At 41.7% G+C, this 24,223-nt stretch overlaps 1 protein-coding gene across 2 annotated transcripts in view; it reads left to right on the forward strand.

Moving 5' to 3' along the window:
- The window catches only part of LOC138202856 (neurocan core protein-like), a 42,667-nt gene that overhangs the window by 13,709 nt on the left and 4,735 nt on the right, over positions 1 to 24,223 (forward strand). Inside the window, exons 3-16 of one of the 2 annotated variants that reach the window (XM_069157170.1) lie at positions 1,501 to 1,704; positions 3,111 to 3,293; positions 3,892 to 4,066; positions 5,755 to 5,882; positions 6,654 to 6,938; positions 7,858 to 8,001; positions 8,096 to 8,185; positions 8,283 to 8,440; positions 8,523 to 8,682; positions 11,338 to 12,486; positions 16,517 to 16,633; positions 21,471 to 21,584; positions 23,603 to 23,654; positions 23,873 to 23,979. In XM_069157170.1, coding sequence (XP_069013271.1) covers positions 1,501 to 1,704; positions 3,111 to 3,293; positions 3,892 to 4,066; positions 5,755 to 5,882; positions 6,654 to 6,938; positions 7,858 to 8,001; positions 8,096 to 8,185; positions 8,283 to 8,440; positions 8,523 to 8,682; positions 11,338 to 12,486; positions 16,517 to 16,633; positions 21,471 to 21,584; positions 23,603 to 23,654; positions 23,873 to 23,979 — 3,066 coding nt within the window. The remainder of the gene's footprint in view (positions 1 to 1,500; positions 1,705 to 3,110; positions 3,294 to 3,891; positions 4,067 to 5,754; positions 5,883 to 6,653; positions 6,939 to 7,857; positions 8,002 to 8,095; positions 8,186 to 8,282; positions 8,441 to 8,522; positions 8,683 to 11,337; positions 12,487 to 16,516; positions 16,634 to 21,470; positions 21,585 to 23,602; positions 23,655 to 23,872; positions 23,980 to 24,223) is intronic. The other variant, XM_069157171.1, reaches the window with a different exon arrangement.

Consider the following 24,223-nt stretch of genomic DNA (forward strand, 5'->3'; position numbering starts at 1 on the left):
TCTGTTCCTCTTTTTAGGTTGTTTTCTTTTGTCCTGTCTGTCACCACCATGAGACACGATACTCTTATCATCAAAGCTCTCTCAATTTTCACCATTTAGTCTTTTAGATTAACCATTTTTCTCCACCTCTCCCCTCTTCCTGCTCCCTGACTGCCTCTGTCTCTCATTCTTTTCCCTCGTATTTGTGATTCTGTGATTACATCTGATATGGGGGAAGGCAGCGGGGGCGTCCTCTCCACAGAGAGTTGCTCTCAGGGGGTTCAGCTTGTGAAAGCCGTCCAATCTAAATGCAGATAGAAATATCTTTCTGGGATTCAATTCCACCATGTTGAACATTTCACACAGAGCTTTGTTCTGTTTTCTTTTTCACAGGTTCTCTCCTGTTGTTAGTTTTCTAGAAATGTCTGTTTGTTTTTACCAGTGAACATTTGAATAAAGAGGGAGCAGAAACAGCTCATGATCATGTAATGAATTATTAATGAGACAACAGTTTGTTTTTGATCATTGCTTTTCGAAAATAATTGCAAGTTCATTAAAAAAAAAAAAAAAAAAAAAAAAAAAAAAATTCAATTCAGAGTCCTTTTACTGGCTGTTTCTTGACATTTCAGCTGCATCTCACAGTTTTCACTGGTGGATGAAATATGCCCAGTTGTCACAGTGATAGCTTGGTTTTCATTATGGAATGTAAATAAGTTACATTTTATTGAAATTCCCTTTTATTGTTTGACTAAAACAAAATTTCAACCCTCTAAAAATAAAACAACATGTATGATCAAATAAGAGAAACCTGGTATGCTGCAGTAAGGTATATGGATGGTAAAGCCACAAAGATGTAGGAATTGGTTAGATGAATGTCTGTACAGGTGATGCTATTGTCATGGTTACATTGAACACTATGTCATGGCAACCAGACTGAGTGAATTGCTGATATCAATCTGCAGAACTGACCACTTTGCACCATGGCACCCACAATGACATTTCTGTAGCAGGAAATTCCTTTAACTTAATTATGTTGACTGACAGATGGAGTCATTTGTGTGAACAGTAAAATAACCGGGACAAGAAACAAGAGGCATAGATAGAAATTTAAACGATGAAGCTGGATCCTGTGAACCACTACGGTCTCTTGGAGTGTGTGAGTGCCAGACCCCTGCAATGGGTCGGCACCATGTTTCTTAGCTTGAACGATAAGCAGAAGTTCCTCGTTAATGTGTGGACATATGAGCGTGAAGCTGCTAATGAATCCGAGAGATCTTGTTAGCAAACACTTTGATCTGTAGCTGGAGTAGAGCCTACATTTCCTATATATTTCCTTCACTACTTAGTCTATAATATGTATTACATTAATCAAGCTGCAGTGTTATTAAAGTATCTATCTGCTCTCCTCTTTTTGACAATGGACAGGTGCATCTGTTGACAGATTTTTTTTCTCTTCAAAGCAAAATGTCCTCCGACATATTTAATTGTATAATCAAATTATCTCTTGCCCTCCCTCTCTAGGTGCAGCCTCCTCCATAGTGAACATGCGTAGGATCACCCATCCTACAGTACAACAAGTGCTGGCAGGCAGAGCCGTCCTCCCCTGTGTCTTCACCCTCCAGACCAGCTCCTCCGTCCAGCCTCCCCACCTCCTGTGGACTCACACCAGGCTGCCAGCAAGGGGACAAGATGCTCCTCTCGAGCAGATTGTCCTTTCTGCTAAAGGTAAAACGGAAAACTAATGTTCCTTTTTAGCTGCTGATTTAGGCTTACTTATACGTAACACATCAAATGACTAAATGTATGTGAAGGGGTCGTTCGCATACAGTTATCACTCAGCTCTGCTGTTCCATCTCACTGTTTTTATACCCACTGTACTCCTAAATGTCCAAACCTGCCTGAGTGGAGTCGAGGCACAGTGCAGATTAAATTCATCCACAGGGCACCTTGAACATTTTTGCATCTTTCAGTTGGTACAAGCCACAACTTTACAGTTTTGGTTCAGTCTCACGGCTCTCAGGAGCATCGTTATCAGGCACAGTTGGCAGCTGTCTTCAGTTAAAAACCTTTAAGAATCTACTTTGGAGAACATGCTGCATTTAGCAGCTAAAGAGCCACATTTCCCTCAGAAATGAGCTAATAACAGAGTTAATATTGGACTTGGGTTTGTTAGGTGGAATGAACCTGTGACACAAAATGGATGCTGATGTTGCTCAGTATCTGATGTGTAAATAGGAAACTGTTTGCCAACAGGTTTTGCATATCAACCTGATCAGGTGATCAGTGTTGTGTTTACATAGCTTGTTTCAGCTGCCACTGAGAGGTCGGAGAACATATTAATGTGCTTTAAAGTAAACTGACTTTGCCACAGAGCACTTTGTAGCACTTGAATAATCTTTTTCATAATGTTTTAGCCGTAAATGGAGAATATATAAGTATTTAAAAACAAAAAGACTTCACAAGCAGAACACTGTAAATGATCTTAATAAGGTGACAACAGCTGACAGCTCCTTAAATTAGAACTCTGAGCTATTTTGTGGTTACAAATGATACAAACCTGCCTGACTAGAAGGATTTTAGCAAAATCAAGACCAAACAAGGTGAAGTCATTATTGGAGTTACTATAAGGTTTGTACTTTGTACTATGCCACTGAAACAAAATGAAAACGATTTTTAAAGCTTTAATTTAGTTACTTTAAAATCACGTTCATTATTAAAAAAACAAACAAACAAAAAAAAACAAAACATAATTTATTATTTATTACCCATTTATTAGGAGTTTATTAGGATTAGTGGTGCTGAAACAGAAACAAGCAACCCTACAGCTGCTGAAACCTGATTGGTCGAGTAGTATGTGACATCAAATTGTTTTAACTTCCACTAAAGAGAAAAATACATGCCAAAAACACAAATAGAAAACTCTTTCAAGGGATATAACAATAATCGTTCTAACTTTGGCAGACCATTGTGTGTTAGTGTGGGACCCCATTGTTAATAGTAAGAGATTGAAAGCATGCTTTAATTCCATATTTATTTATCTAGGTAACCTTTAAAGTTTATTTTCTACTTCTAAAACTCACTGGATGCCAACAGACATTTGTAATGAAGAAACCTCTCTTTCTGTGCCAAAGGTGATGTAATCAAGGTGAATAAGGCTTTCAGCGGCCGCGTCATGCTGCCAAGATACACTGCCAATCCCCTGAATGCTACCATGGAGATCTCCAGTCTCCGTACCAACGACTCAGGCACTTACCACTGTCAGGTTGTCATGGGTAACGACTATGAGAGAGACACCGTGCCCCTGGTGGTCTCCGGTAAGTGCAGCAACCACCGTCGAGGGATTTCTTTGTGAGAAAATGCAGTGCTCCATCTCCCCAAAGGAAACATCTAAACCAAGCAGAAATTCTGCTGACAGAATGAACTGCATTAACACAAAAGGCTTTAAAAATCTTCTGCCACCTTAATTGAGCTCTGTGTTTTTATTGCAGTCCAGATTTGTTGTGCTGATGTAATGACAGCTTTTAAAACACGAGCACAGCCAACCCCTTTTTAGCTTTGTTATCAAATTAAACATTGAAACCATTGATTCACCGTATCAATATTCTAATGACTGGCTTAATTAATGAAGCTTTATGGTCTCTGTGCTTGTGTTGCTTTTGTTATCTTGTTTTCCACTTGAATAATTGTGTAATTCTTTTAATTGAAGTCTTTGGACTGAATAACAATGACAACTTTTTGGTGTGCTCATCTGTGAAATTTCACAGTATGAAACTGATCTGTTTGTAGCCATAAAAACATGTTCATCATCACATTCTGTCCGTTCATTGATTTTAAACTCAGCTGTGTTTGTGAGTCTGTCAAATGAAGAGAATTCAGGAAGTTTACCACCTGTCTCTGTGTCTATCTGTGGAGGTGTGGTGTTCCACTACCAGGCTCCCAGCGCCCGTTACGCCCTCTCATTTACCGATGCTCAGCGAGCCTGCCAGGAAAACTCGGCTCAGATCGCCACGCCGGCCCAGCTGTGGGCAGCGTACCACGACGGCTTCGCCAGCTGTGCAGCCGGCTGGTTGGATGATCAGACTGTCCGGTGAGGAACTTCCTTCTTGTCACTCCGTCGCTGAGTTGCTTGTTTAGCTGCAGTGAGTGCTGCTGCACTTTGAAGAAGAGCTGAAACCAATGATTGTTCTTATTATTGATTAATCTGAAAATAATTTTTTCAAATAACTAATTTGTGATTAGATTAATTAAAGTCTTTATATTTCATTTGCTTGCTTTTTCTGAACCTGGTACAAATCCTAAATACACATGAGGGACAGGCATGAAGTTCTGAGACTGTTCTGTTGCGTGTGAACAGGGATGTGCGATTTCACCATGGACATGAGCAGAGAGCACACATCAAATTCTGTGTTACACTCAGGAAATCGGCAACAGAGACCCTTGAAATGCTTTAGAAAGCTGTTGGTTATGAAGCAATGAGCTTGGTTTCTGTGTTCTGAGAGACATTTGTGTCCAGAAACCAGAAAAGGTGCCAACCAGGTGGGTTTCCTTTAACAATTGTGGGGTTGTACAACATGAATTCATCCCACAGGGTCAGACTGTCAACACCGAGTTCTACTGTGATGTTGAGTCGTTTGAGGGAAAATATTCAGTGCAAACCATCTAAACTGTGGCATGATGGCACTTTGGGTCTCTTACATGACAATACACCCACTCACTGTGTGTCGAAAACAAAATTGTCACTCCACCTGCTAAACTCACTGGATTTGGCTCCCTGCAAGTCTTCCCCAAAAATTTGACTCAAAATTTGATGTGCGCTCGCTGCTCTAAATTCAGGTCCATGTCGACATCGCAAATACACAAAAACACTACTCACAAAAATGTGTGTAACTCAGGTCCTGACTTTGATTAAGCAGCAAAACTTGGAATACTTACCCGTGAAGGTTACATCTTCCCCCTTCTGCGTGCACGTCATGGTGCTGTGCTTGCTTAATGTGCAGCAGCAGTCTAGTAACATTGTGATCACAACTTACATATATTTGTAAATTATCATCAAACCGATAAAGAAAACATCTGTAATTTAGCATTTTTTTTAAGCTAGAACCAGTGAATTTGGGGCATTTTTGCCTAATGGAGAACCTTGGGGAATATTATTATTATTATTTTCTTCCTGACTAAGAGTTAGATGATTAATACCGCTGTCTGGGAAAAAGTGGGAAAATAACTGCTCCTGGCCAAGAAACACTCTTGCACGTGACCGTGTCCAAAACTCCAAATGAGATATAACGAATGAGATAGAGATAGTTTATAAGTGAACTTTAGATGCACTGGCAGGCACATTTTCTTAACTTGGGACAGAGTGAGGAGAGCTGTTTAACCTATGCTTTGTTTCTCAATATGCTTGCTAACTCTTATTACGCTAACTTTGTTTTGTATTCTGTTCGTTGTCTCTCTTCTAGGATCATCTGCAGCTCAATTAATACGTTTTTGTTTTACCGCTTCATCTGCTACAGAATCATGTTCTTCTTTTCACTGCTGTTTTTCACTGTTTATTGCATTTTAATTCATTCTAATCTCCTGACCTTTAAAAGAGAATGCAAATCAGAATTTAGTCTTTACTGGGATTTTAAGTCTTAATGAAAAAAAACAACAACATTTTGATGTGTGAGCTGAGATAATTGTCAGACAGCAAAATGTCCACAAGTCACTTATTTGCTATTATTAGTTTTTAAAAGAGGTTGATTCCCATTCATGACTCCCACATGGTTGTCTCCACAGTTATTCTGTCCAGTTGCCAGAGCTTGGTTGCTATGGACACACGGAATATTCTGCTGGAGTGAGGAATTATGGGAAGAGGGACCCAAAAGAGCTGTTTGATGTGTACTGTTTTGCAAAAGAACTGGATGGTACACACTCTCTCTCACACACACACACACACACACACACACATGCAGAGATACACACAAAAAAACACATCAAAACCTGTCAAAGCTTTTGACTTTTACACTGATGTTTGCATCATATTCTTCTGTAATGTTAAAGAATAAGTCTGGCGAAGTTGTTTTTTATCTTTTTCTTGATCTCAATAAATTCACTGAAAACACACAAAAAAAGCAATGACGACTAGTATGTGTTGTTTGTGGGGCAAAAGAGTGATATGAATCTGTGTCTGGAGCTCCGTTGTGGTGCAAAATCTATAAAAAAATAAACACATCCGTGAATGCTGCTGCACTGGGTGACATGGTACTGAGAAAAGATGCACATGCATATTATCTGGGGTTCACTTTTGCTCAGTCCCATACAAACTATCCTGGAGCTGTAAATACAGGATTCTTTTTATATTTTTATATAGTAGTTATACAAGTTATATTTTGACAAATTTTAAGCAGATTCACAGTCAACATCCCAGTTACACTTGTTTGAGTAATGTTTGCTCAAAACCAAGTTCATTCTTCATATGAATTACTATTTGAATTGAGTTTAACTTTTAGTAGTGAATGGACTTGGGGCTGAGTGCCACAGGCAGGGTAGGACAGTAACAAAAACATAGATGCACTACACTAATTCAGTATGTAATAATATGTGTGATTTTGGAGTCTGAACTTGCAGTTATTCCACCTTCGTGTCATCATCTTGCTTGTTGACAAGCCCAAGTCTGTTTTTTTTTCCTCCTCCAGGTGAAGTGTTTCACTCCTCGGTCCCAGGTAGATTGTCACTGTCTTCGGCCTCAGACCGCTGTGTGTCCCTCGGGGGCCAGCTGGCCACAGTGGGCCAGCTTTATCTGGCCTGGAGGGCCGGCCTGGACAGCTGCGCCCCGGGTTGGTTGTCCGACGGCAGCGTCCGCTATCCGGTGACCTGGCCTCGCCCAGACTGTGGAGGGAGCCAGCCAGGGGTCCGCTCTGTGACACCCAACAGCACAACTGACAACACTACAGTGCTGTATGATGCTTACTGCTACAGAGGTATTTTACTGGAGGCGAAAAAAACACTGGCAGGATTTTTGTACTATATGATGTAAATGGGCGGCACAGTGGTGCAGTGGTTAGCATTGTTGCCTCACAGCAAAAAGGTTCTCGGTTTGAATCCGGGCCTGGGCCTTTCTGTGCGGAGTTTGGATGTTCTCCCTGTGCCTGCATGGGTTCTCTCCGGGTACTCCGGCTTATTCCCACCATCCAGAAACATGCGTCTCAGGTTAATTGGTGATTCTACAAAATGCCCTTAGGTGTGAATGGTCTTTGTTTCCGTCTGTCTCTACGAGTTGACCCTGTGATAGACTGGCGATCTTTCCAGGGTGTACCCTGCTTTCGCCCAATGTGAGCTGGGATAGGTGCCAGCCCCCCCGTGACCCTGTTCATGATAAAATGGATGGATGGATAATGTAAACGAATCCTATCTGCCTTGATTGATAGTTTAGACAGTTAAACAAAAATATGCATTATGATGAGACTGTTTAACATGAAAGAGTGTTTCATATCAATATCATAAATTGAAATATGTAGATTAAACATGAATACAGAAATGAATAAATGATTGAATGTAACTACTATCCCACTTCTAACCGAAGCCTTGAGTGCTATTAATGCAGTACAACAATGACAATAAATGTCACTACCACTTATGTAGCTATGGCAACACTGATTTCTGATTCATACATATCGCACCATCATGCATCTATTAAACTGTTGGATTGACAAAAGCCGTGAGAGAGGGGGAAAAAGAGGACAGAATATGTTGAAGTCTAGATGTTCAGCCGTTAGTTCAGGCTTGTTGTGACGATTATTGGCCTTTTTTAGCTAAATTAAAATCCAGTAAAGCTTCAAGACACAAAATCCTTCAGTGGTTGCCATGTGAGCAGCAGATCTCTTGAATTCTTCTTCTTAGGTAAAGTGAAGAATACGGGCTCCATCTCTCAGATCTACACCTCCCTGTGGAAGCCCTGGAGCTATCTCTCAGGCTCGAGTGATGCAGGCTCTGCAGGGACACACAGTCCCGACCTGACTACACAGCACAGCACCACGATCAGAGGTTTTACATTTATCTACAACAGACACGTCTGTGGTGGCATGAACCCACTGATTAATCAAATAATTAATGATTTGCACATGATTTGTCCATGCAGGTTCCTCCACTGCCAGCAATGTTTCACCTTCCAACTGGACGGGGTTAGTTGACCTCGAAGAGGAAGCCGCTCTCCTCAGTGATGACGCCTGTAAGTGTGATTACTAATTATGATGCTTAACAGACAAATTGCTTGTTTATTAATGTCTAAAGATAATGTGAATAACTGTTGACCTGATTGTCTTAAGCCTCAGACCCCTGGTCCTCAGAGTCCACAGGATCATTTGTGACCCTCCAGTTAATCCCAGGTCAGAGCTCCTTTGAATGGACAGAGCCACTGGAGCCTGGCCCCGACTCTGAGGAGTTTCTCCGACCTCCAGGCCAGCCTACTCTTGCTGAGAAGAAGGTTGGTTTCGCATTTCGATCAAGACAAATTAAAATGCTGGAGCAGTGTAACTAAGTTTCTGTGTGTTCCCTTGTTATTTTAGGTGATCTCAAAGATCGTCAAGTCCATTTGGAAGCCATGGAACTACCTGGTAGGAGATGGAGATGAGGAGGGAACCCAACCACCAAGTGGGCAACAGACAGGGCTTCAAGAGACAACAACAAAAATCATAGACGATGAGTCAAATCCAACAGCATCTCCAGGTGAACAGATTTGTTGCTAACCAGTAAACTAATATTGTCTGGATTAGGTGGGATTTACTAACTGATAATGCTTATGTTATGGGATCCAACTGATTTAATTTTTCATGCTTCCTAAGACATGTTAACAGATCTTGACGTGTAAAGTTTCATTTTCAGTGTTTACATGCCACAAATAATGTTGTGTTATGAGGTGCTGACAAGGATTGATAGCAGAGTATGTTTCTGAGTGTGGACTTTGTGCAAATTACTGAACCAGTAGTAATATGATCAGTGTGCAATGTTAGGGATGGGCAACTTCAATAATTAGAGAACAAACAGAGCAACATTAAGGGGGAAAAGTGGTGGAGCAGAGGATGTGTGTTCAGCATAAACTCCTTCTGTGAGAAAAAAAACTAAACTTTCTTGAAGTCTGGAGACAAGCTGAGGTCACACTGACCTTTCTCTGTAGCTCAGGCTGCCCCTCCTGTAGGGCCGCTAATAAGCTGTGATTGATAACAGGTGTGACGGCTGATGAGCTCTAGCTGTAAATAAGTGCTTTCCTCACTGAGATGCAGTCTGAGCGGTTAAAAACACATGTTATTTTACCTGTGCTCGACCTCTATGGAAACTGTTAGTCACGTAATATTCCATAATGTAGATAATTGAAAAATAGAAAGAAGATATTAAATATTATAAGGATTCCTCAAGGCATCATTGAAGAACCTTCTACCATGCAAGCACTACAGTGAATTATAATTAAGTTTTTTTTTTATTACAAATTTAGAGGAAGCTTAAAATTCAAATGTGCTGAAGGTCCCTGAAACTTACGCCGCCCTCGAACTGAACTTGTAAGCTCGTGGTTACAATGTGGGAAGTGGTGTGCAAAGTATGCTTGGTATACAAGTGGTTAAGTCTTGGAAACAATTGAACAAGCTGGCAGGGAAGTAATGTAATGCGGGAAATGTAAAAGCATAAATAACTATATATATCAAATATTACAATATATTAGTTTACTGTCCAACAAATAATGAAATTCAATGGTCTCACAAAAACAGCACAACTCATGACCTCAGAGCTTCTCGTGAACATGGTTAACATAATGCCATTTGAAGACAGCATTAGACATGTCCAACCTAAAACACTAATTTAGGAATCTTTCTAATCAAATGCAGAGTTTTTTTACACTCCTCGATTCTGAAGTAAGCCTTCATCAGTGTATATCGTTTAGAGTGCAGCTGGCATTTTCCTGAAAATATTCCTATGGAGGATTATTTTTTCACGTTTTGATTGAGTGTATCGTTTGTGCTTCTCTAAGACTGTCTGTTATTTCATAGAGCACACAGTAACTGAAACAAGATGAACCACAGGACTGTCCTGCTGTTGCACTGCATCCTGATCTATTGCCTGTATCATCTTGTACTGTTACATTCACGCCCCTCTACCTGTGTATCTGTTGAACAGCGCTGTCCATGAGTAATCGGAATTTGGGTCGAAAACATTGAGTTTCTTTCAAACTTGAATGCAAGCAGATGATTGAAAAAGAGTGAGCTCCGATTAATCAACCCGTTTCCCTCTATCCTACGTCTCAGGGGTCCGGCAGATTTACAGGTCTTTATGTGTTGGCAGAGGATGAGAGCAGTTTCCAAATTGCTGGCATCTCTCTTCGTGTTTGTTGAAACTGTGCTACAGAGATGTTGTTGGTTTTCTGGGACAGTTTGTGAGTCTGTGATGGTTTGTAGTTTCCTTTTGTTTGTCCTGACTTTTTGTTTGTGTGCGTACACGTTAGTGCCCGTGTGTGTCACGGGACCTTTTAATTTGTGTTTTTGTCTTCATTTATCATTTTATTTTAGTGTTCAGTGGCAGTTTTGGATGGGCGAATAGCATGACCATCTATTTAAAGTTAATCACTAATTTCTGTCAGTTAGCTTCAGATTGCAGAGTTTTGTTTTTGCCAACAGTTTGTCTCCTTTTCCATATATTGTGATGAATTTAAAAAAATGTATTTTAGCCATATTAGAGGATTTTATAGCTTTCAAACTGATCTCTATCCTTTTGCAATATTGCTTGTAGCCTTGTAGGTGGTACGATGATTAAAAATATAATCCACTGAAAATAAAGCACCATATTAGATGATTTTGATTTTTAAAGTAATTCAATTTCCCATGTTGTTAAGCATTAAGTTGCATATATTAGAGCTGTTAGAAAGATCCTGGTTCTTTGTTGTAATTATGACTTGCATGTTGGCATCAGAAACTTGTCCTGACATGATCTGTGTTATTGTAGGTTCTCATTATTGTACCCATCCTCTATACACACTACTCTGTGGTTTTATCTGTCTCACTGACAATAATGTTTATCATGTGACAGAGGGAAATGTTCAGCACTATTGAGCCCTTTTCTTCAAGTGTTTTTCTTTGCTGTGTCCACAGAGCTTTGCTTGCTTGCCATTGATAATATTAAAGTGTAGACAGTGCTGCCAGGGATCGAGAAAAAAACGCTGATGGAAATCTCAGACAGTTTAGAGGTGTTTGTTGTGTCGCCCTCAGCAAAGCAGAGAGAATCCATAAGATGATTTTCAATTTATCTGTAACTCTTTGACTTTTGTACTCTTCGGGCTGCAATAATTACATTCCTGACTCCCCTCGTTCTTCTCTTTTTGTTTTGTGCCCTGCGCAGGTTTGTTTTCTTTGGGAAGTTCGTGGTTCACCAGTCCCTCAACGACGAACACCACCAGTGAAGATTCAACCACTCATCTGTCCTCTACTCTGGCCGCCTCCAGTAACTTTATGACTGCGGAGAGCACCAGGAGCTGGGAGAGCTCTGAGACGCACACGTCCACCACGTCCAGCCCTGCACCTGATACCACCTCCTCCGGCGGGGAGACCTGGATCCGTGTTGAAGCGGAAACCACAACCCAGATGGGTGACAAGAGGGAGGAGACGGTGACCTCCAGAGGCAGTGGTAGAGGAAGAGGAAGGGGGAAGAAGAACAGAGGGGAGGACAGGAGCAGAGGAGAGGAGAGGGGGAGAGGGGAGGAGAGAGGGAGAGGAGAGGAGAAGGGGAAAGCAGAGGAGGAAGGAAGTGGAGAAATCACCGGTGCTGAAGCAAAAGGGGAGATACAAGTTTCACGTCGACCGGTTGGAACAAGTAAACCAAGAGAAAGATCCAGAGAAAGATCCAGAGAGAGGGGTCACAGGAGAGGACAGTCCACCACTACCACAGCTACCACAGCTACAACAGCTCCCACAGCTACCGCTACCACTGCCAGTCCTCTGGAATCCACTGTGATGACCACAACTGGGACGGAAAGCGACTTTTCTACATCCAAATCCTCGTCCACTTTACCAGAAGGAGAAAACTCATCCCTCCCAGTCTCGGAAGAGCCACATCAAACACCATCCTCATCCCCATCGACCTCATCATCCCCGTCTGAATCCTCCTTTGAATCCCAATCTCCTTCCCCATCTTTTCCCTCTCCCTCCTCCCCATTGCCAACCACCGCCAAAACTCCGTCCCTGTCCCTCTCACTCACTCCGTCATCACCCGCTTCCCATTCCCCGTCACACATTTTTGGATCAGGCAGCCAGGACAGCTCTATTGACCCCTTAACATCGCTTCACTTGGTCCCAGTGGAGAAGGTGGTTGTGAACGGTTCTCTGGATTATTCTCCGTCACTGTCCGGACCCACAGATGAGGAGGAGCCCGCTTGGTCTCATGCTGTGGGATCAGGGGCCCTCTTACCTGGCAATATGGAGGAGGAGAGCAACAGAGGAGGAGTCAACGTCAGCACGACAACTCTCAGCTCAACAACTCTCAGCTCAACAGGTTGGCATGTCAGATATATTTATACTTTTTTTATTGGCTTTACTTTTTGCCTCCATGTATCTGTATAATTAGTGTCAGTTGTGTCGTAACTTCCTGCCGGAACGTCCATCTTTTGTTGTTCGTTTCTATTTCATCTTTATCCTAATGTACTCAACGTAGCAAGCAGTTTGGTTATTCATAATTATGTATACATTTTGCATTAACTTTCTTTTTTTCCCCCCCGCCGAATCATGTGGTTCGGATATTTTGGCTAAAATATTGTCTTGTCTGCTACTTCAAATGTTGTGCTCGCCTCTGTGCATTCAGCTGCCAGACTTGTCTGTAACGTGTTAGCTTGCAGGAGAGACTGTGGGTGTCGGATAGGAAAAACGGCGTGCTGCCAAAACTGAAGAAATGTGACCCCCAAAACAAAATTTCTTGTTGTCTTGTTCGCTGGCTTGCTAATGTTTGCCTTGCTGAGAGCTGACCTGGTTGTGGTTGTAGATGCTGGGTTCGTTCATGGCTTCAGTATCTCAACGACATGGTCATGGCTTCAGTATGGAGACTTTAAGTGCTGCTTGCAGAAGGCTAACTGATGCTCGGCGAGCACGAGACTTTGAAGTTCTTTAAAGCTGCAGTAACTGATTTTTTTTTTTTTTTGCCACTTGGGGGTCAGGACAAACATTGAGCTTGGGAACTTTGACATATCATCACCTGTTAAGCTGATGTAGAAAACTTGAGAGCAAACAGTTGCTTTTCTGCACAGCCAGAAGTTTTGGAGCAGCATTAGCTTTAATGAAGTCCAATATTCACTCTCTAATACAGCTCTGCTTTTGGCCTCCACCATATCCTGAGGGAAATATCCGGGTCTTTAGCAGCTAAATGTTTCATTATGTTAACCAGCTAGCCGCTAAACTTTGAAGCTGAGCAAGTAGTGCACACTGGGCATTTAGAACTTTTTTTTTGTTGTTAAAACCAGCTGCCCGTTATGGAAATGAGAGCTTTAAAAGCGGAGCAAGTAAACCAAAACAGTAATGAGCTGAACCCCACTATGATGTTCTGATGGCTGCAGATAGATTCAGGTGATACATTTCTGTAGGTTCATCACCATGACGAATAATGAAATCTAAATTGTAATAAGAATATATATTATAGCTGCTTAAAAGTACCTCTCGTGCGTGGGCAGAGTAATGAAAGTAATGTAACAAGGAAACGTGACTCGTCACTTCTGTTGTAGAGTAACGAGTAATGTAATTACTTGATAGGTAATTGATTATATTCTTCAACACTAGATTCAACCTGTCTGATAATCTGACAGTTTGTCTTTCTTGTCGTATTTGTTGTCGTAAAGTCTCTGGAGCTACACTATGTTATTGTAGCCAATAGAAATTTCTGCCTAAACGATGATAATAAGGACTTTGTTGTAGAAAAAAGGGAATTCTTCTTTAAGACTGCCTTTTTATTTCATTTCCTTTCCTCTGACCTTGCCACTTGTTTATTTATTCAGATTCAGTGTGTTTTCCCTCGACTACATCGCTTTTATTTCCGCCAGAAGCAGAGGCCACATCCCTGCCACCATTCAAAATCTGATGATTTAGTCTGTAGCACAGTATATCTCAGTAAAGCTCCTGGCTGGCCAGCTGGTTCACTGTTTATTTTTTGCTTGATAATGAGAGCACATACAGAAAACTTCCTATCGCTGAGCATCTCATAGCCCCATGGGCAACATGCTATCACACATTTCTGTGGTGATTTATTTTTGCTCCCTCTGAAAGCAGCTCCTGTTTGTGAGCTGCCTCCTCAGAGTGTGAGGAGTCTGCGGATGGAAAACAGCTGTAAACTGTATCGACAAGAAGCCGAGGGCAACCATCTGTGCTGTTGGTGCACAGTATGAGGGTTGATTGATTGACTGGGAGACCCCGGAGTCATGCAGGCCATAAACACACAAACACCCGCTGATATCTTTGCTACACAAACAGAAGAGGTGGATGGATGCACTGGCAGGAGATTGGACCAGAATAATGACTTTCAGCGAACATCTCTTCCTCGTGTGCACACTGCGGCTCAGTCCCTTCTGGCTGGGGTTTCACGGTGGTGGTCAGTCTTTGGTCTCCTGACTGGATCACAGAGCACTTCATCAGTCAGTTCAATCAATGAGGGAGAGAGAGAGAGAGAGAGAGAGAGAGAGAGAGAGAGAGAGAGAGAGAGAGAGAGAGAGAGGAGAAAACAGGAGCCTCAGGTTGCATTTAAGAAGCTTCAGCAGCAATACACAATGCTCTCAGACATTAACACACACACATGTGCTATGTGTACAAAGACACAATGGCATCGAGTTCCTTTTTGTCCCTTAACATCTAAATTACAGTCATTTTCCACGTTTCTTTTTGTGCTCTTCTGACTTCACAAATGCCAACTTGGAAGTGCTTATCCACAAATAACATTTACAAGATGGCTCATATTTTCACTGCATCTTGTGGCTGTGACAACTTAAAGCTACAGCTATGTGTGATATGTGGACTAATACTTACAGGTACCCCCAACTGTCCTGTCTCCGTAAACTTATTAGTTGGATTTTGCTGTTGCCAGATTATTGTTGTTGTTGTTGTTTGTGCTGGTGGTGTTAGCCACTGTGCAGCATGAGGGAGAGTCCACTCTGTCAGCTCCTTCTACAGACTATTGATTTTTCTGCATCACTGGCTTTAATGAACGGCCAATCGCACAAGGTTTATCTTTTACGCTCACACATAGACACACGCGCACACGCACGCTGTAGTAAATCTGCTTTTCAAAACAGTTGATATTTGTCAAGACGTGCCGTGACCTTGGCTGATGCAGGGGTTGGAGGTGCACGTTGGCCCCAGGCTGATGTACATTAAATGAAATGCATGACTGCTTTTAGCACCTGACTTCAGCAGAATTCAAACCATGAGCAAAGAGGAGTAAGCCGGCACAAATTTATCACAGAGCTGCAGCTATTGAGAAATCTTGCTTCTGTGCTGGACTCTTTGTGATTGAAAAGCCTCAATCTTGTTTTCGTCCCTGAACCTTTATTTTGCTTAGCGCAGCATCATGACGATAACTCAGAGGATGTGAGCTTCAGATGTCTGCTTCTGGTTAGTTATTGAACAGGCTCAACCTCGGGGCTAATCATAGCCAAGGTATTGATTTTCCCTCATCATACCATGTAAACACAGACCTGCACACACACACACACACACACACACACACACACACACACACACGTACACATACACATACACACTGTCAACCTCACACACCACCCCCTCCTAAGCAAACCTCAGTGACAGAGAGAGAGAGAGCTGGCTGAACAAAGACTCCCACAGCCAAGCTTTTTGCGGCCAGGATGAACGAGTGGTGGTTTTCAAAGACCTTAAGTTGCTATAATGAGCGGCTCAGGGGAGAAACACGTGGTGGCGTGTCAATTGATATGGAAATGTGTAATTGTGGAAGGAGACCACACACGCACACATTTAGGGCGACAATAGTGGGGCAGAGGTGCTCAGCGGGAGGTCTGCTCATTTCTGTTGAGGATGGCTAATGTCTGAAGTTCTCACGCTGCCCACTATGCTGGAGTGAGCCGAGGCTTGCTTTCCATATGGTAACCATGACAACTGTAGCTGTGAGTGGATGGCGAGGTTGCGGCTCTCTGGCTTCTGATCCCTTTGAAAAGAAACGGCGTGTGAAATGGATATGCATGTGTTGTAACTGCTGGTTCTGGCTGAGCTGCACTGTTAGAAAAATTGGGGTAGGGTGTTTTTTTTTCTGAGGCATACATTGATTTTATTTTTATCCAGAATCTGAGCGGCAGGGAGGAAATTAGGTTTAAGCCATTTAACTTTACAGGATCACCGTGGAAATACCCTTTATTCAGCCTGCGAGCTCAGATACATCTGCTCCGTTCTTGCCAAAACAAATTGCATTTACAGACAGACGAACAAAAAATGGTCAAAAACATTCTCCACAGTTTCTCTAATTAACTGCTTTATTTTCCTAAATGCACCCTCCACCCCCATCCATCTGTCTCTTTCAGCTGAGGTGGAGCCCTGCGTGACAAACCCGTGTCTGCACGGAGGAAAGTGCCTTCCTCAGGGAACGGGCTACAGCTGCTATTGCCCACAAGGATACACTGGGGAGAACTGTGAGATCGGTGGGTGATGCTCACACACACACTCACACACCCCACACAGACATAATGAAGTCAGCCGCGCGTCCATCTGTACATAATATCATGAGGCTGTCTTGCGGCCAGTTGGCAGGTCAAAGGCCGAGCTGTCCCTCACAGTGTGAGAGGAGGTGGAATGGAGGCAAAACTCAAAGGTTATGTTCAGACTTGGGTGATGGTTACAGTCCCTCAAGGTCAAACTAAGGTAGCTTACACTTACTAGATTTTTTATTTTGCACCAACAAAATCCCTGGCTCAAGTAGTTTTAAATAGCAAAGAAAAAAAAAATCTATTTCTGCTCCTGACCTAACATGCAGTCAAATACAAATCGCTGCCAATGCTCAACAGTCCTCTAACTTGCCATTACTCTCTTAGACATCATTAGAGTCACTTGAATTTTTAAGCTGAATTGATTTCTTGCACTTATTGCAAAAAATACCTAAAGTTTCTGGAGTTAAGTCAAGGCCCCTCTTCGTTTCGTCAGGGCTGAAAAAGAAAGAAATCATTTAATGGCGGACATCCCAGATTCGAATCAGCACCAAAAACAAATCAATTGTTCCACACCTGAAGGGCTTTCTGCACCCTGAACTTCGTGGAAATCTGTTTTTAGGATTTTATGCTGTGCTGCTGATAGACAAAAACTTAAGGCTGAGAAAAAACAATTTTCTCTGCAGAGGAATAAATATGGTTCAAAAGTGCAGATGTCTCTTACCTGTACTCATGCAGTCAGAGGTTCTAGGGACATTAGATACCACCAGGAAGGACAAGGTCAGGACCAACAGGCTGCTCACGTTGCACGAAACCAACTGATGGTGACCCGAATAAACTGTAAGACAAAGAGGGACTGACAGCAGCTACGTTCAAAATCTTTTCCCTACATGCAATTTCCTTCTTCGCACTGATCTCCTTATTGTTTCTGTGTGGCAGTGACAGGATCAGGTTTGAATTGTGCTTGTTGAGGTGTCACTGTATCATAGTTTGGTCTATCAGGAAGCTGGATTCTGTATCTTAAAGATGAAAATACACATGTGCTCTCAACTATGGAGCTGAAACTATGGATTTCAGCCAAATATGTTGTTTACAAAATCCAAATCCATACTGCGCTCTGATTCCACACAGGTTTTCAGTATGTAGTAGGTTCACACTGGGAAAGTGGTAAATTATTTAGAACGGTCAATATTCATACTTCCTATTATATTCATATTCATATTCATATTTGAGAGTGCAGTTGATTGACACTGTTGTTCCACAATGCGATGCACAAAAGAAACAAGGAGCTGCTAAGAGCTGAAAAAAAGAGGATGCCCTTACAGAAAAAACAAGAGTTCCCCCGTGTTTTTCACATGGGACACATGCATGTTTAACCACATGCTGCAACATATATTAACATGGGGAAAAGGTTTTCATATGGGAATCTACATGGGCTCCACACATTACATCATGAAAATGTTCCAAAACCACATGTTTCACGTGCACAATCAAATGTATCATGTGAGTTCTTGCACATATGAAATTCACGTGTTTTTTCTGTACGGATGGTGGTGAAACAACCCCAGAAAAATCACACAAACTGTTCTTCAAAATAGATTTTTTTTTTTATATATCTCTTTATAAAGTTGAATTAGCAGTAGTTTTCCAGAGTTACAGTTTAAATCTCATTCAGTGTCACCCACACTGTATTATTTACCTGTGACTATAACTTTGTATGTACAATAATGGTACGCATAGTGCATATTGCAATGAATGAGTACGTGCTGTGGTTTTGGGACACATTTCATGAGCAGGAGGATCACAGATGTAAAGTGTCACAATAAGTCATGACATCTAAACATCTAAATGGCATGCAGCCACCATTAATGTCACTAATTACACCTCTCCGTGTACATGTTTCCTGAAACAATGTGATAAATACATTGTTTTTTGGTATTTGATTCACTGAAATAGGCAGAAATATCTTTAAAGTTTTCATAAACTGTTCTGAATTATGATTCTGTATTTTTATACTGTGATGTTTTATTCTACACATCCATCTCTGCATATTTCTTTAACTACACAGGTTCCCAAATATAGTTACACTTTTGAAGAAATGCGTGTGAGCTTTACTGTGTTCCTCTAAGTCCTGAAGTTTGACACTTAGTAATAAATCTGCTTTAAGGGTCCTAAGTTGTTCCTTAACACGTGTTCACCTCATTAAGGAGTCCATTCCTTATGGAAGCGAAGTCCTTATGAATAAATGAACCACATACAGAAGCATATTTATCTGTGTTCAGGGTCCCACCGAGGCTGTGAACACTGTATTTACCGAGTTTTGTGTGCTCGTAGTCACAGACGGGGATGCGTGGACGGACAGACAGACAGTCAAACTGACAGCCAGCAGTAGATGCGTGGGTATGCTGGAAGGCTTTGTCATGGATTTGCAGAATTTGCAGTATTATCTCTCTGAGGAGCAGCTTCCCCTCTGCATAATGGATGAGAGGGGCAATGGGATCAGACTTTTTATAGTGAACAACAAAGAGCCGGACTGATTTTAATGGGGAAAGAGAGAACTGGTGGTGTGTGTTAAACTGTGTGTTTAACTATGAACTCGCACATCTTGAGGTCATTCAAAGTCATGCCGCTCATAATTAGGCCAGGAGCTGGTTCATATTTATGTGACAGGTTTTTTAAAAAATGTTACTTGTTAAGGTTCTGTATAAGTGCTTTTATATTACGAGTCTGAGGTGGAAAGAAAACAAAAAACTCCTTAATTTTGTAGGGAATTCAGCCTCGACCATTTTTGACTAAACACAGTCAGACAGATTTTCTTTTCCCAAAGTATTTGCAGATTATCCAATTGTTGGACTGAGTTTCACATACATTTGTGTTTACCACACACAGACTTTACTTATACCACTTATAACATAAAGCCAGTATTTCTGGCTGGACCACAACAGCAGGGCCAGAACTATGAAGCGAATGTCTGGCACTGAGGGAGTGAGGGATCAAAGTTAAACTGTAGGTCAGTTCAATGCAGCCACATTTCACACTCAAACCCCTCCAGTTTCACCCAGAGTCCAGCCATATACTATGTTTGGAACTATAAATGTTTCTTTCAGGAAAAGCAGAGGGTCCCAATCGAAGGGGAAACACTGGATTTTCTTAGTCAAATCTTATATGAGGACACTTTATTTGACACTTTTCAAACTATTTTGATCACACATGGTAAACACACCCCACCCCTTGCGAAACTGCATGAGACCCTCTATACACATCTCTCACACGCTGTGTCACCCACCACCGCATGTAAATGGGGAACACTACATGATTTAAACAAATCTCTAATAAGTGACAATCTGAGTCAAAGGTAAGCAGTTTCCAGACCCTGCATATCGTGGCTTTATCATATTTAACTCAATGAATCAAGAAGTCAAAAATGATTCTTTTTTTTAAAAAGAAATGTGAAATTTGAAAAACTCTGTGACTACTTATGCTCTGAAACTGATTTTACAGACAAACGAGACTGATTGATCACAACGTTTATCCTGAAAGCGCATTGGGATACATCTGTGATTTCAGCCTTCATATCTGTCCTCAATAAACAGCCTCATTTTCTATCTTTCATCCTAAAAGAGATGCAATTTCTATTTGCAGATAAACGACCTCTGAAGCCACAGCACAAACTAGGAGTTTAGTTAGGAAACTTGGATTTTGAAAAAGGTTCAAAAGCAATCTGACTTACTCTCACACTAGTACCCTGCATAATACTTTATTGACCAACCGACAGTTTGTCCAGATTAGACATGAATCCTTTTGCAACCAGTGCTCAGTTTGTCTCGTGATGACAGTCTGAAATTTGAAAGTCTTAAATAAGGTTAAAGGTCATGGTAGTTTGATCTGTCGCACACATTTAGTTCCTCACGGACACTGTTCTTCGCCACTGTTCATCTTTTTGCTTGAAACTAAGTAACGGCTAATATGTGACGAAATACTTTGAAGTTAGTTTGAACTTGTGAGCAGCTTCTTTATTTTTTTTTCCCACTCTCGCTGTGAGTTTTAATAGATTTCTTCAGTTCAGGGTGTGTCTGTTATTCAGAGTCCCAAAAAAAACCCACAGCGGTGAAAGAAGATTACATGCCCTCCATTTACATTGATAAAGTGATACTTTACTGATCCCTGCGGAGAAATGTGCTTTTTGCCTGCCTTTCTGTCCACACAGGGGTCAGAGAGCAGCAGCCCGGGAGCTGTCGAGGTTTCTGTTGTTGCTTTAGGCTTTTCAGCAGGAGGGAAAGCTGCCAAAATAGGGGCTTGAACCCAGATCCTGTGGTCACGTTCAGCCTCTCTGCAGGCTTGTCCACCAAATTTATGCCTGTTTCTTCAGCTGCATCAAAGGAACAGCAAAGCAATGTACAGGCTCCTATTTCATCCTTATGTGTTTGTTTGTAAATGGAGACAATGGAAGGAGACAAAAGATAGGATTAGACATACATAAAGTGAATCTTAAGCTCCGTAAATGTATAAAAAAAAAGAACATAATAACACTTGAAAGGCTTTTAGAGTGTCTTCCTCTGAGAGAATGAGGATAAATAAGAAATGTGAGGGAGAAATAGGCACTCTGTATTCTCCTCACACCCTGTTTGAATTATAATAATGTACTCACCAACATGAACGCATTTCCATGTTTAAAGCAGGACTAATAACCAGCTCATCTTGTGTCAGAACTTGACTGGCAGCGAGCGCCCACACATTTATGAACAGCATCGCTTCGGCAGAATATGTCGTTTTAATTTGAACCCTAATGAGATGTGCTGTCCGTCCGTTCTCACTGCTTTTTTCTTCCCCTCAGACGTTGACGACTGCCAGTCCGAGCCTTGTGAAAATGGAGGCACTTGCATCGACAAAATTGATTCATTCCTCTGCCTTTGCCTGCCCAGCTACGGAGGAGACATGTGTGAGAAAGGTGAGAGGGAGAATACTGCACACACACACACACACACACACACACACACACACACACACACACACACACACACACACACACACACACACACACACACACACATGGATAAATAACAGACTACTCCGACCTGTGTGAGAGGGATTATTGTGGATTCTCAGGTCATATGAAATGTTGCTGAACTGTGTAGCACCAACACCTTCAGTGCATTGTTGTGTGTGCAACCACAGTGGTGAACACCTTAGGATTCCCTTGTCATCTGATACTTGCTGGAAACTGTACTGGGGGAATTAATCCTGATCAGAGTGCAGTGTCTGTGACAGATGTATCATATATGTGTCAAAACATGGTGTCACAGAGCTGCCTCTCTCCACAGCTATCAGACAATGTATCTGAGGGTCACAGGGCTGCAGGGTGACGGATACAAACATCTCCTCGACAACTTTAGCTTAATGGCGTGATATTCCTGTTGCTCACTCCTGTACTCGCTGATATGGTCCCACACAACTCTGAATATTTAAAAAACTGTTTTCAGACATTCATCAACTCTTTTCTCATCTTCATTCACCTGCTGTCTGTTTCAGGATCCGAACTTGTCTCAGCGCCTAAATGACATTTTTTTTTATTAATGATGGCTCCATTCTGCTGTGCAGGTCGTGCTTTTGTGCTTCAAGGAACTGAGCCTTTATTAACACACCTGTTCTTTTCCCACCGACAAGTCAAAATATCTGCTGTGAAACAGATTAATTGTTTTCTCTAACTCCAAATTGTAATAGGTAGTAAAATAAATAGTTAAAAGATATTCTGACTGACATTCTGATACTCACTCCTCCCAATGTTTGTTGTTTTAGTCACCTTCAGTTGTCTGGTGCCAGGTCTTGCAGTTTGTAGTCTTTGGGTTACTTCTGTTAGAAAGGCAGATAGGTGGTGACACATATATGCACAAAGAGACTACTCTGCTAATGTATGTATGTTCCATGAACGTACTGAATGTCTGTGGGATGCTGTGTAACTAATGTAAGCAGGATGTTACACTGGAAACGTTCCCAGAAGCTTACGTAACGAACATTCGCATTGGGAACGACAGAATGTTCCGACGTTTAAATTGCGATACACAGAGCTGTCTCTGTTTGCATTTTTCATTATTCGTCTGCATCTGCCCAGAAGTAACTCCATCAAGATTACAAACTGCGAGACCGTCCACACCGTTCCCAGTCGTTGATACCGTTGTCATGGCAACATTACCTGCTTCAAGCACCCAGCAAGATTAAATTAGGACTTTAGCAGATATTGTTGGACATTTCACGGAACAGTCAAATGCCTCCTGGTTGAATGGTAGTGAAAACTCTATTAACACTATAGCCTACTGTAAATTTTAGGTTAGATGTACAGGTGTTTGCTGCAGCAAACCGAATATGTTGTGCACTCACAACAACGCACCTATATGCACGTGTAAATGATCTATTAACCTGTAAGGTAAAGTGCTGCTGTGGCGTTTGTTACAGTTTGCCAAAAGTACGTTTACACGTTATAGGCATACTTTAGGTGGGGCAGGTACACGGAGAAGGTGTGTGTGTGTGTGTGTGTGTGTGTGTGTGTGTGTGTGTGTGTGTGTGTGTGTTTGTTGGCTGAATCGTGTGACACCTCATACTGATCACCCTACACACACATCTCTCCTCCTTGTGTATGTGTGTGTATGCCGTGCTCTAGAAGTAATGAGGATTAATGAATATCTAACCTTTGTGGTTATAAATGATCCCGTAGACCTTGGGGTTATTAATGAATACCAATAGTGCAGAGATGGGGCCCCATGTGCTGTGAATGGAAAACGAGCCTGTGTAATTACAGTTCATGTATTTAGTTTCTCAAGATGCCAAAGTCATATATTTTAGTCTTTATTTGCCAAATGAGGTAGAAAACTTCTCCCTCCCTCCTCAATGTTATCTAACTCCGCTTTCCTGCATTTAACTGATTTTATGGAGAAATATTTTCACTTCTCGTTTTCCCTCTCCTCTTTGCAGACATTGAAGGTTGCGAGCACGGCTGGAAGAAGTTCCACGGTCACTGCTACAGGTAGGAATGATGAAAAACTGGCTGCGCTGTGGAAATAAGTGGAGCCACAATATCTCTACCTGCAACCATGGGTGCCTCATCTATCTGCATTCATCTTTTACACCCTCGAGTTATCCGTGACATACTCACCAAGCGACTTTGAGCCTTTTAAACCTGTCTGCCTGCATATTATATGAAATAGGTATTTTCATATCCACTTTCACTGCGTTGTCCCACAGGTACTTCACCCACAGACACACCTGGGAGGATGCAGAGAAGGACTGCAGAGAGCACAGTGCACACCTCAGTAGTGTCATCTCTGCTACTGAGCAGGAGTTTATCAATGGTATGTGCTTTGTTTTTTTTTCTGTCATGAACACACATTTCAGTCCAACACAGCCTGACCTGCACTGTCAGATAGAAAAAAAAATAATTAATTGAAATACAACAATGTATAAGTATCATATAGTACAAACAAGGTGCATACAATTGAGGCATGACATGAAAAAACACTTGAAGTTAACATAACTATTCATAAATGTCCTGATTCATTCACGGTATAATGCAGGGAGAGTGTGGAGGACTAAATA

Source organism: Embiotoca jacksoni, unplaced genomic scaffold, assembly GCF_022577435.1.
Source record: "Embiotoca jacksoni isolate LCO1_2020_lvr unplaced genomic scaffold, fEmbJac1.0.p SCAF_22, whole genome shotgun sequence".
Taxonomy (NCBI): domain Eukaryota; kingdom Metazoa; phylum Chordata; class Actinopteri; family Embiotocidae; genus Embiotoca; species Embiotoca jacksoni.